Source organism: Salmo salar, chromosome 10, assembly GCF_965601325.2.
Source record: "Salmo salar chromosome 10, fSalSal1, whole genome shotgun sequence".
Taxonomy (NCBI): Eukaryota; Metazoa; Chordata; class Actinopteri; order Salmoniformes; family Salmonidae; genus Salmo; species Salmo salar.
This window is the reverse complement of record NC_138300.1, coordinates 53,385,367-53,398,704: the sequence shown is the minus strand read 5'-3', so window position 1 is coordinate 53,398,704 and position 13,338 is coordinate 53,385,367. Positions and strand designations below refer to the sequence as shown.

Sequence of the window (13,338 nt, the reverse complement as noted above, 5' to 3'; positions counted from 1 at the left end):
GATCATCTCTGACTGTAAGCCATCCCTATATTTCCCTCCCTGTGTACTCATGTTGTACTGTTCTCCACCAGGACCAGCGCTCTCTGACAGTGGAGTGGCTGCAGCCAGACAGTGTGTATAAGCTACAGGTCCAGGTGCTGTCAGCAGGTGGCAGTGGCCTCTCAGTGGCTAGGACACTCCATACACCTCCCCTCAACACCACTCTGCTATGAGGTACTGCTGCGGGGCCTAACATCACATATACCTCCCCTCAACACCACTCTGCTATGAGGTACTGCTGCGGGGCCTAACATCACATATACCTCCCCTCAACACCACTCTGCTATGAGGTACTGTTGCGGGGCCTAACATCACATATACCTCCCCTCAACACCACTCTGCAATGAGATACTGCTGCGGGGCCTAACATCACATATACCTCCCCTCAACACCACTCTGCTATGAGGTACTGCTGCGGGGCCTAACATCACATATACCTCCCCTCAACACCACTCTGCTATGAGGTACTGCTGCGGGGCCTAACATCACATATACCTCCCCTCAACACCACTCTGCTATGAGGTACTGCAGCGGGGCCTAACATCACATATACCTCCCCTCAACACCACTCTGCTATGAGGTACTGCAGCGGGGCCTAACATCACATATACCTCCCCTCAACACCACTCTGCTATGAGGTACTGCTGCAGGGCCTAACATCACATATACCTCCCCTCAACACCACTCTGCTATGAGGTACTGCAGCGGGGCCTAACATCACATATACCTCCCCTCAACACCACTCTGCTATGAGGTACTGCTGCGGGGCCTAACATCACATATACCTCCCCTCAACACCACTCTGCTATGAGGTACTGCAGCGGGGCCTAACATCACATATACCTCCCCTCAACACCACTCTGCTATGAGGTACTGCAGCAGGGCCTAACATCACATATACCTCCCCTCAACACCACTCTGCTATGAGGTACTGCTGCGGGGCCTAACATCACATATACCTCCCCTCAACACCACTCTGCTATGAGGTACTGCAGCAGGGCCTAACATCACATATACCTCCCCTCAACACCACTCTGCTATGAGGTACTGCAGCAGGGCCTAACATCACATATACCTCCCCTCAACACCCTCTGGTATGAGGTACTGCTGCGGGGCCTAACATCACATATACCTCCCCTCAACACCACTCTGCTATGAGGTACTGCAGCAGGGCCTAACATCACATATACCTCCCCTCAACACCACTCTGCTATGAGGTACTGCAGCGGGGCCTAACATCACATATACCTCCCCTCAACACCACTCTGCTATGAGGTACTGCTGCGGGGCCTAACATCACATATACCTCCCCTCAACACCACTCTGCTATGAGGTACTGCTGCAGGGCCTAACATCGTAAACACAAGACAAACCACTCACTGACACACTACACTACAGCACTGTTTCCTAAACAGCCAATTTCTACGGGGTAAAAATAACATTTATAAAATGTGATATATTTGACTGGCACTGCTCAAAACATAACACCATTCTGAGATCCCCACATGATCTCACTGTACCTTTGTACTTCCTTTCAGAGGGTGTTTGACCTCTCAGGACCATGTTAGCGAGAGAGAGCCAGAGAGAGCGCCAGAGAGAGCGCCAGAGAGAGCGCCAGGTAGACAGCCAGAGCCAGAGCGAGAGCCAGAGCCAGAGCGAGAGCGAGAGCCAGAGCGAGAGCCAGAGCGAGAGCCAGAGCGAGAGCCAGAGCGAGAGCCAGAGCCAGAGCCAGAGCGAGAGCCAGAGCGAGAGCGAGAGCGAGAGCGAGAGCGAGAGCCAGAGCGAGAGCCAGAGCGAGAGCCAGAGCGAGAGCCAGAGCCAGAGCCAGAGCCAGAGCCAGAGCCAGAGCGAGAGCGAGAGCCAGAGCGAGAGCCAGAGCGAGATAGCGTTGTGTGTTGATAGTTCTCATTGGAGAGTGTGAGAGAACAGATCTCCTAGTTGGAGTCATTGATTCAGTAATGTATTCTGTATTGGAAACCTGGCGACAGCAGATCTCTCTCCATGTGAGTTTGAGTACTGTGATGGTGATGAATAGTACCACAGCAGTGTGAGCAGGACCTCACTCTCTTCTCTCTCACAACTAATGGACTTTGTCTTGGTTCTATGGCCTTGGAGAACATTTGGCTCTTCGTCAGTATGATATTTAGAGTCCACTCCCTCCCTCCATCTGAGTGTTCTTGGCAGGTCAGAATTATAATAAATATTCTAGTTCTAACTCTAGAGTTCTTGGACTTTGCTAGATGGTTCTGGAACACAGAGTTAGTTCCTCAGAGAGAGAGAGAGACTCCCAGAGACACTCCTGGTGTGTTGTTGTAGTGTTCCAGACCTCCCAGCTAGGATGGACACCGTCAGGAGAACTGTGGGAGCACTGGGAGAGGGAGAGAGAGGGAGAATCAAAGCTTTGGTACCTCAACAGAAAGAGCCTGCTTTTGTCCAACTTTGATAGATGGAGGTCTCCCAAATCTGTGCAACTAATCACAAAATGTCAACGGGAATCTACAGGGATTTTGTTGTAATCAGCTGTCTGCATATATAAGGAATACGACTCTGTTCGACCTGTAGCACACAGTACACTCCTTTCAGCCAGGGCTGTAGGCGTTTTTTGGGTCACTCCTTTCAGCCAGGGCCGTGGGTGTTTTTTGGGTCACTCCTTTCAGCCAGGGCCGTAGGTGTTTTTTGGGTCACTCCTTTCAGCCAGGGCTGTAGGCGTTTTTTGGGTCACTCCTTTCAGCCAGGGCCGTAGGTGTTTTTTGGGTCACTCCTTTCAGCCAGGGCCGTAGGTGTTTTTTGGGTCACTCCTTTCAGCCAGGGCCGTAGGTGTTTTTTGGGTCACTCCTTTCAGCCAGGGCCGTAGGTGTTTTTTGGGTCACTCCTTTCAGCCAGGGCCGTAGGTGTTTTTTGGGTCACTCCTTTTAGCCAGGGCCGTAGGTGTTTTGGGGATCACTCCTTTCAGCCAGGGCCGTAGGTGTTTTTTGGGTCACTCCTTTCAGCCAGGGCCGTAGGTGTTTTTTGGGTCACTCCTTTCAGCCAGGGCCGTAGGTGTTTTGGGGATCACTCCTTTCAGCCAGGGCCGTAGGTGTTTTTTGGGTCACTCCTTTCAGCCAGGGCCGTAGGTGTTTTTTGGGTCACTCCTTTCAGCCAGGGCCGTAGGTGTTTTTTGGGTCACTCCTTTCAGCTAGGGCCGTAGGTGTTTTGGGGGTCACTCCTTTCAGCCAGGGCCGTAGGTGTTTTTTGGGTCACTCCTTTCAGCCAGGGCCGTAGGTGTTTTTTGGGTCACTCCTTTCAGCCAGGGCCGTAGGTGTTTTTTGGGTCACTCCTTTCAGCCAGGGCCGTAGGTGTTTTTTGGGTCACTCCTTTCAGCCAGGGCCGTAGGTGTTTTTTGGGTCACTCCTTTCAGCCAGGGCCGTAGGTGTTTTTTGGGTCACTCCTTTCAGCCAGGGCCGTAGATGTTTTTTGGGTCACTCCTTTCAGCCAGGGCCGTAGGTGTTTTTTGGTGCACTCCTTTCAGCCAGGGCCGTAGGTGTTACAGCCAAGAGTAATACTTTATATACAGAACAGGGAGTCATTGTAGAAATGGATCTGACTTCTGTTCCAGTGTTTGGTTTGATTTGCATTAAATGACACTGAGTACTTCAATCATATATAACCCGTGTCTGATCCCCACCAATCATCATCCTCTCTCTGTTTTCCAGGCTCCTCCCCCCCAACGTGCTTCATCCTCTGCTGCTCGTCATCACTAGCGCCGTAGTGTGTATTGAGAACGCCACCTCCACAGCCTGTACATGTGTCCACTAAAACACACACACACACACACACACACACACACACACACACACACACACACACACACACACACACACACACACACACACACACACACACCCACCAATGCCGTGCCAGTGCTGCACTGCTCTCTGTTGTCTTTATCACACAGAGATATATTGCATGATGAACGAATCACCTTTACCTGAAAGATCAAGTGAATCTATACCATGGCCATTACACTTACAATACATGTATGTTTCATGTTTAGAGATTATACTTTTCAGTCGTGTATAATGTAATCATAATTTACACATGTAAAGAAAAATATATAGCACTGATGTATGTAGTGATACCAAACTGTCTGTCTTTTTCATTGATCTCTACACAGTATGTTCCTGAAAGTAAAATGGCCCGGTGTAAAGCAGTTTGTAACCTGTTGTAGTTTAGTATTTTTGTAATATTGCGCTATAAGTTATTATTTCAAGCATATGATAACCCCAGCAGTGACTTTGATGTATGTAACCCTCTTATATAATCGTTGTTCCAGTTTTATTTATTGTGTTGTAATTAAAGAGTATTGTAATATGTGATGTTTTAATGACCTGGAGCTTATTCAAGAGTATTTATTATAATATGGTGTTTTAATGACCTCAGGCTGACCCTCAACACGGGGGCCCCTCAGGGGTGCATGCTTAGTCCCCTCCTGTACTCCCTGTTCACCCACGACTGCGTGACCGCGCACAACTCCAACACCATCATTAACTTTTTACTGCAGTGAGCTAAATCAAGGTCACAAGGTTGGTGTTTCTTGGTAGTCTTAAACAAATCTACTTTGAAACAAAAGTATACACTTCAAACACATGGTTATGGGTTTAAAAAGAAGACACCTGTACCATGTCAGATATAGAGTTTAAATGTATTACATTGAGTTTGCAACCCAATATGACACTCTATATACATCACAGAAGACTGAAATATAACAAAGCCATTTGACATAGAAACACCCGATTTTCGACAGTTTTTTTAAAATAATGTATATTATTAAAATTATGAACGATATTAATAACATTCCACCCATGAGGCCACTAGAGGGTGATTTGGTCATTTGACTGCAGGAAAGGGTAGTTTGCTGACGACAAGACCGGGGTAGGCCTGATCACCAATGATAATGAGACAGCTTATATACAGTTGAAGTCGGAAGTTTACATACACTTAGGTTGGAGTCATTAAAACTCATTTTTCAACCACTCCACAAATTTCTTGTTAACAAACTTTAGTTTTGTCAAGTCAGTTAGGACATCTACTTTGTGCATGACACAAGTAATTTTTCCAACAATTGTTTACAGACAGATTATTTCACTTATAATTAACTGTATCACAATTCCAGTGGGTCAGAAGTTTACAAACACTTAGTTGACTGTGCCTTTAAACAGCTTGGAAAATTCCAGAAAATTATGTCATGGCTTTAGAAGCTTCTGATAGGCTAATTGACATCATTTGAGTCAATTGGAGGTGTACCTGTGGATGTATTTCAAGGCCTACCTTCAAATTCAGTGCCTCTTTGCTTGACATCATGGGAAAATCAAAAGAAAATCAGCCAATACCTCAGAAAGAAAATTGTAGACCTCCACAAGTCTGGTTCATCCTTGGGAGCAATTTCCAAACGCCTGAAGGTACCACGTTTATCTGTACAAACAATAGTACGCAAGTATAAACACCATGGGACCACGCAGCCATCATACCGCTCAGGAAGGAGATGCGTTCTGTCTCCTGGAGATTAACGTACTTTGGTGCGAAAAGTGCAAATCAATCCCAGAACAACAGCAAAAGACCTTGTGAAGATGCTAGAGGAAACAGGTACAAAAGTATATATCCACCGTAAAACGAGTCCTATATCGACATAACCTGAAAGGCCGCTCAGCAAGAAGCCACTGCTCCAAAACCACCATAAAAAAGCCAGATTGTCCCCATGTGCAGTTTCAAACCGTAAAGATCGTACTTTTTGGATTAATGTCCTCTGGTCTGATGAAACAAAACTAGAACTGTTTGGCCATAATGACCACTGTTATGTTTGGAGGAAAAAAGGGGATGCTTGCAAGCCTTAGAACACCTTCCCAATCGTGAAGCATGGGGGTGGCAGCATCATGTTGTGGGGGTGCTTTGCTGCAGGAGGGACTGGTGCATTTCACAAAATAGATGGCATTATGAGGGAGGAAAATTGTGATATATTGAAGCAACATCTCAAGACATCAGTCAGGAAGTTAAAGCTTGGTCGCAAATGGGTCTTCCAAATGGACAATGACCCCAAGCATACTTCCAAAGTTGTGGCAAAATGGCTTAAGGACAACAAAGTCAAGGTAGTGGAGTGGCCATCACAAGCCCTGACCTCAATCCTATAGAAAATGTGTGGGCAGAACTGAAAAAGCATGTGTGCGAGCAAGGAGGCCTACAAACCTGACTCAGTTACACCAGCTCTGTCAGGAGGAATGGGGTAAAATTCACCCAACTTACTGTGGGAAGCTTGTGGAAGGCTACCTGAAACATTTGACCCAAGTTAAACAACTTAAAGGCAATGCTACCAAATACTAATTGAGTGTATGTAAACTTCTGACCCACTGGGAATGTGATGAAAGAAATAAAAGCTGAAATAAATCATTCTCTCTACTATTATTCTGACATTTCACATTCTTAAAATAAAGTGGTGATCCTAACTGACCTAAGATAGGGAATTTTTACTAAGATTAAATGTCAGGAATTGTGAAAAGCTGAGTTTAAATGTATTTGGCTAAGGTGTATGTAAACTTCAACTGTATAGGGAGATCTGAGACCTGGCAGTGTGGTGCCAGGACAACAACCTCTCCCTCAATGTCAACAGGACAAAGGAGCTGATCGTGGACAACAGGAAATGGAGGGCCGGGCACGCCCCCATCCACATCGATGGGGCTGTAGTGGAGCGGGTCGAGAGCTTCAAGTTCCTCTGTGTCCATATCACTAAGGATCTATCATGGTCCAAAACACACCAACACAGTCGTGAAGAGGGTACGACAACACCTGTTCCCCCTCAGGAGGCTGAAAAGATTTGACATGGGCCAAAGTTATACAGCTGCACCATTGAGAGCATCTTGACTGGCTGCATCACCGCTTGGTATGGCAACTGCTTGGCATTCGACTGCAAGGCGCTACAGAGGGTAGTGCGTACGGGCCAGTACATTGGTATTTATTATGGCTCCCCATTGCTTCCTGCCAAGGCAGCAGCTACTCTTCCTGGGGTCCAGCAAAATTAAGGCAGTTATACATTTTAAAAACATTACAATACATTCACAACATAATAATTTTTTTACAATATATTTATTAGCATTTTTTTTTTTTACAATTAGCAAAATATGACACAGCTAATGCCCCGTTATTCCTACCATCTACACAAAACACTATGCTACATGGGAGCACATCATGCAAAAGCCTTCCCTCCCCAACACATGAACACCCCCCTCCTTCCCCTCTACTGGGATTAGCTTCAATGATTAACAACAACAAAGAAACAGAATGACCTTCACATTCAATGCTAGAAAATCAATTATTCAACGCAAAAACAAATAATACATGAATGAAGAAAGTAATAATGAGGCAGCTAAGGTGACGACTCTAGAACCTGCTGAAAGTCACTACAGACATCAGTAAATTCAAAGGGTTTATTACGTAAATTGTACGTTATTTTTTCAGATGGAATATAGAAAGTTAGTTCTTTTAGCCACATCTGCTTGCTTGACGGAGTGTCACTCTTCCATATAATAGCTGTGCATTTATTGGCTGCAATTACTGCCAATTTAATAAATCTGGTTTTGCTACTAATATTAACTGGTAGAACAGAGTCATCTGCAATATTAACTGGTAGAACAGAGTCATCTCCAAGAAGAATAAGGGAAGGATCTAGTGGTACCGTCATGTTAGTGACCTGTGATAAGATCTGAATGTCTTCCAATAATTGCTTAGTTCAGAGCAGGACAGAAACATGCATAAGTGTGCCCACCCGTTTTACACCTTGGACAAAATGTTGAATATTTAGAATTGATCATATACAGTCTCTCTGGTGTAAAGTAGACCCTATGTAAAATATTGAATTGCATCAACTTGTGCCTTGTGTTAAATGAAAGACGCTGAGCATCTAAAAAGAGCTTTCCTCATTTCTCATCCTCATCAATGAGACCAAGGTCATCATGCCACTTCATGCAAAGCTTTCAGAGGTTCATCATCCCCCAACAGAGCTTGAAGACCAGAGTACATGTAGAAAATGAAACCTTTTACCCCTTTCCTTTCCAGCCACAGTTTATCAGTAATAGGTTTACTCATGGACTGAATCCTATCTCCCTGCTGAGTGGCAACATAATGCCTAATCAGTAGGTACTTGAAGAAATTAGTTGGAGGTAACTGAAAATAAGATGCCAGTTGTTGAAAGGATAGTAGTTCACCTTCTCTATACAGATGACCAAATGTTTTAATTCCTTTGTTGAACCAAGAAAATGTAATACCATCTCTCAGGGCTTTGGGTAACATGGAGTTATTATAGAAAAGTGTTTGTTCATACATAGATCTATGCCCTTCTGTTTGTTTACAGACTTGAATCCATATATTTAACGTGTTTTTAATGAAAGGGTTGTTTGTGAGACCTAGCAAAGCTTTAGGTGGGCTAATATAAGGTATAGATGCCAATATAGCAGGGGTCAGACACTATTCCCGCTATCTGTCTCCAAGAGGGTGAACTTATTGTATCTTGCCATACCCACACAGCCTTTAACTGAGATGCCCAGTTATACAACTGGAAGTCAGGTAGAGTAAGTCCTCCTCCTGAGTATGGTTTGTATAAAGTTGTGAGTTTCACTCTGGGGGGTTTCCCTTTCCACAGAAATTAAGAAACCTTCCTATTAAGTTGTTTGAAAAAAAACTTTGGGAATAGGAAAGGGCAAGGTTTGAAAAAGGTACAAGAATTTTGGTAATATATATATTCAACTTTACACAACTGACCCGCCCAAAAAGAGAAATTGGTAAATCCCGCCATCTATCCAATTCTTCCCCAACCTTTTTGAGAAGTGGAGTATAGTTCAGTTGATATGTCTTAATAATTTCAGAAGGAATATGCAATCCAAGATGTCATTTTCTAAGGTCTCCAAGAAAATGGCTTGTCTAAGATTGGGTTCTGCATAGCTGCCCTGTTAAAAGGCATAATTATACTCTTAAATAGGTTTATTTTATATCTTGAAAAGGTCCCATATTCTTTCAGGGTCTCAACAAATTCCTCTCTGCCTCCTTCTTTCCACTCCTCTCCTCTTTTGACCTCACCCTCTCACCTTCCCCCCCTACTCACAAGGCAGGCAATACGCTTAACCTCATCTTTACTAGATGCTGTTCTTCCACTAATCTCATTGCAACTCCCCTCCAAATCTCCGACCACTACCTTGTATCCTTTTCCCTCTTGCTCTCATCCAACACTTCTCACTCTGCCCCTACTCGGATGGTATTGCGCCGTCCCAACCTTCGCTCTCTCTCTCCCGCTACTCTTTCCTCTTCCATCCTATCATCTCTTCCCTCTGCTCAAACCTTCTCCAACCTATCTCCTGATTCTGCCTCCTCAACCCTCCTCTCCTCCCTTTCTGCATCCTTTGATTTTCTCTGTCCCCTATCCTCCAGGCCGGCTCGGTCCTCCCCTCCTGCTCCGTGGCTCGACGACTCACTACGAGCTCACAGAACAAGGCTCCGGGCAGCCGAGCGGAAATGGAGGAAAACTCGCCTCCCTGCGGACCTGGCATCCTTTCACTCACTCCTCTCTACATTCTCCTCTTCTGTCTCTGCTGCTAAAGCCACTTTCTACCACTCTAAATTCCAAGCATCTGCCTCTAACCCTAGGAAGCTCTTTGCTACCTTCTCCTCCCTCCTGAATCCTCCTTCCCCTCCCCCCCCTCCTCCCTCTCTGCGGATGACTTCGTCAACCATTTTGAAAAGAAGGTTGACGATATCCGATCCTCGTTTGCTAAGTCAAACGACACCGCTGGTCCTGCTCACACTGCCCTACCCTGTGCTTTGACCTCTTTCTCCCCTCTCTCTCCAGATGAAATCTCGCGTCTTGTGACGGCCGGCCGCCCAACAACCTGCCCACTTGACCCTATCCCCTCCTCTCTTCTCCAGACCATTTCCGGAGACCTTCTCCCCTTCCTCACCTCGCTCATCAACTCATCCTTGACCGCTGGCTACGTCCCTTCCGTCTTCAAGAGAGCGAGAGTTGCACCCCTTCTGAAAAAACCTACACTCGATCCCTCCGATGTCAACAACTACAGACCAGTATCCCTTCTTTCTTTTCTCTCCAAAACTCTTGAACGTGCCGTCCTTGGCCAGCTCTCCTGCTATCTCTCTCAGAATGACCTTCTTGATCCTAATCAGTCAGGTTTCAAGACTGGGCATTCAACTGAGACTGCTCTTCTCTGTGTCACGGAGGCTCTCCGCACTGCTAAAGCTAACTCTCTCTCCTCTGCTCTCATCCTTCTAGACCTATCTGCTGCCTTTGATACTGTGAACCATCAGATCCTCCTCTCCACCCTCTCCGAGTTGGGCATCTCCGGCGCGGCCCACGCTTGGATTGCGTCCTACCTGACTGGTCGCTCCTACCAGGTGGCGTGGCGAGAATCTGTCTCCGCACCATGCGCTCTCACCACTGGTGTCCCCCAGGGCTCTGTTCTAGGCCCTCTCCTATTCTCGCTATACACCAAGTCACTTGGCTCTGTCATATTCTCACATGGTCTCTCCTATCATTGCTATGCAGACGACACACAATTAATCTTCTCCTTTCCCCCTTCTGATAACCAGGCGGTGAATCGCATCTCTGCATGTCTGTCAGACATATCAGTGTGGATGACGGATCACCAGCTCAAGCTGAACCTCGGCAAGACGGAGCTGCTCTTCCTCCCGGGGAAGGACTGCCCGTTCCATGATCTCGCCATCACGGTTGACAACTCCCTTGTGTCCTCCTCCCAGAGTGCTAAGAACCTTGGCGTGATCCTGGACAACACCCTGTCGTTCTCCACTAACATCAAGGCGGTGACCCGATCCTGTAGGTTCATGCTCTACAACATTCGCAGAGTACGACCCTGCCTCACACAGGAAGCGGCGCAGGTCCTAATCCAGGCACTTGTCATCTCCCGTCTGGATTACTGCAATTCGCTGTTGGCTGGGCTCCCTGCCTGTGCCATTAAACCCCTACAACTCATCCAGAACGCCGCAGCCCGTCTGGTGTTCAACCTTCCCAAGTTCTCTCACGTCACCCCGCTCCTCCGCTCTCTCCACTGGCTTCCAGTTGAAGCTCGCATCCGCTACAAGACCATGGTGATTGCCTACGGAGCTGTGAAGGGAACGGCACCTCCATACCTTCAGGCTCTGATCAGGCCCTACACCCAAACAAGGGCACTGCGTTGATCCACCACTGGCCTGCTGGCCCCCCTACCTCTGAGGAAGCACAGTTCCCGCTCAGCCCAGTCAAAACTGTTCGCTGCTCTGGCACCCCAATGGTGGAACAAGCTCCCTCACGACGTCAGGACAGCGGAGTCAATCACCACCTTCCGGAGACACCTGAAACCCCACCTCTTTAAGGAATACCTAGGATAGGATAAAGTAATCCTTCTAACCCCCCCCCCCCCCCCTTAAAAGATTTAGATGCACTATTGTAAAGTGGTTGCTCCACTGGATATCATAAGGTGAATGCACCATTTTGTAAGTCGCTCTGGATAAGAGCGTCTGCTAAATGACTTAAATGTAAATGTAAATGTAAACTAATTCTCGGAGTGAAATTTCTGATTTAGTGAGGTAAAGCAAAATGTAAATCAGCATATAGCGAGACCAGATGTTCATGCCCACCTATACGAACACCATGGATGGATGAGATGAGATCTAAAAGCTTCTGCCAGTGGCTCTATAGCCCCCCCCAAAAAAAGGAGCGGACTAGCGGGACAACCCTGTCTTGTGCTACGTGATAGGGAGAACTGTGAGGAAACATTTCCATCAGTCAGGATCTGAGCTACTGGACATTTATACAGTAATCTAATCAGACCTAAATACTTAGGTCCAATATTCATCGTCTGTAAAACTTCAAAACAGGTAGTTCCATTCAATCCATTCAGTCAATCTTTTTCCTCATCTAATGAGGCCTCCGCTACAGGTTCTTGGTCATTCTCTACATAATATTAAATCATCTTCTGATATTATCAGGAGATAAGCGGTTTCTTACAAAGCCTGTTTGGTTCATATCAACCAAAGTCAGGAAGAACCTTATCTAGTTTATGAGCTATGAGTTTTAGAAGAATCTTATATGAAATGTTCAATAAAGATATTGGTCTATACGACCCACAAAGCAGAGGGTCTTTCCCAGGTTTTAACAAAACTGTGATCAGTGCCTGTTCAAGTGTGTCTGGGAGCTTTTCTGTCTCTATGGCAAAATTAAACATACTGCAAAGAGGCTCAATTCGTTTGGGTAAAAAGGGTTGATAGAATTCAATAGGGAATCCGTCTAATCCTGGTGATTTTCCCCCAGCAGTGTTGAAAATGGATTCCCTAATTTCCTCGGATGTAATCTCTTTCTCCAAGTGCTCTCTATCCTCATTAGTTAAAGTTTGTAAATTGAGTTTGTTCAAAAACTCATGCATTAAGGCAGGGGCATCCCCTTCAGACTTGTACAATGTTTCATAAAACTCCCTAAAGACTAGATTAATTTCCTCAGGACTGTGAACAACTGTGTCGTTGGGCAGTTTAATAAAGCTAATAACTCTACTAGCATCCTCTCTTCTCATTTGCCAAGCAAGCAACTTTCCTGCTTTATCTCCATGTTCGTAGTAGTTTTGCTTTGTTCTCCTAAGAGCGTTTTCCGCTTTGTGGGTCGTCAGGGTGTTATAGTCCAATCGCTTTGAGTCTAATTTTTGTAGAGTCGAGTCGTCAAATGTTACACTATGTTCATTTTTCCAGATCTCTTATTTCTTTCTCCAACAAACCTACTTGAACCTTATACATCTTACCATCACCTGAACTAAAGGATATTATTATTTGTCCCCTCAGATTTGCAAGGGGAACTTCCCATAAAAGTAGGGGGGACAGAGTTGTTATTGGTGCTAAACAAAAATATGTCGATATGAGTGTTCAGAAATGTTACAAATGTGGGATTATTTAGTAAGTATGTACCAAACCTCCACCTTCTTGAGGGTGGTTGTCCTCTACTGACTGGTAATGAAGCCACCAGGGTAGAATGATCTGATATACATCTTGGTAAGTACTTACACCAAGTAGTTAAACTTCCCTTGGCTGCAGGAATAAAAAAAATAAGTCAATTCTAGAGTAACTGTTATGGACAGGGGAGTAAAAGGAGTATTCTTTAACCTTTTGGTTGTGAAATCTATAAGTCTACAAAGTCCAAAATCTTTCATTTCTGCTTTTAACATTTGTGTGAGGTTGATACTATTAGAGGAAGATCTATCACTGGAAGGGTCCAGTATCAAGTTAAAATCC

General features: G+C 45.6%; 1 protein-coding gene across 1 annotated transcript in view; it reads left to right on the top strand.

The window, feature by feature from the left end:
• Positions 1-4,391, top strand: part of anos1b (anosmin 1b) — a 147,968-nt gene extending 143,577 nt beyond the window's left edge. The window contains exons 14-15 of the mRNA XM_082957076.1: positions 72-213; positions 3,732-4,391. Coding sequence (XP_082813202.1) covers positions 72-212 — 141 coding nt within the window. The 3' untranslated portion in view covers position 213; positions 3,732-4,391. The remainder of the gene's footprint in view (positions 1-71; positions 214-3,731) is intronic.
• Positions 4,392-13,338: the final 8,947 nt, after the last annotated feature.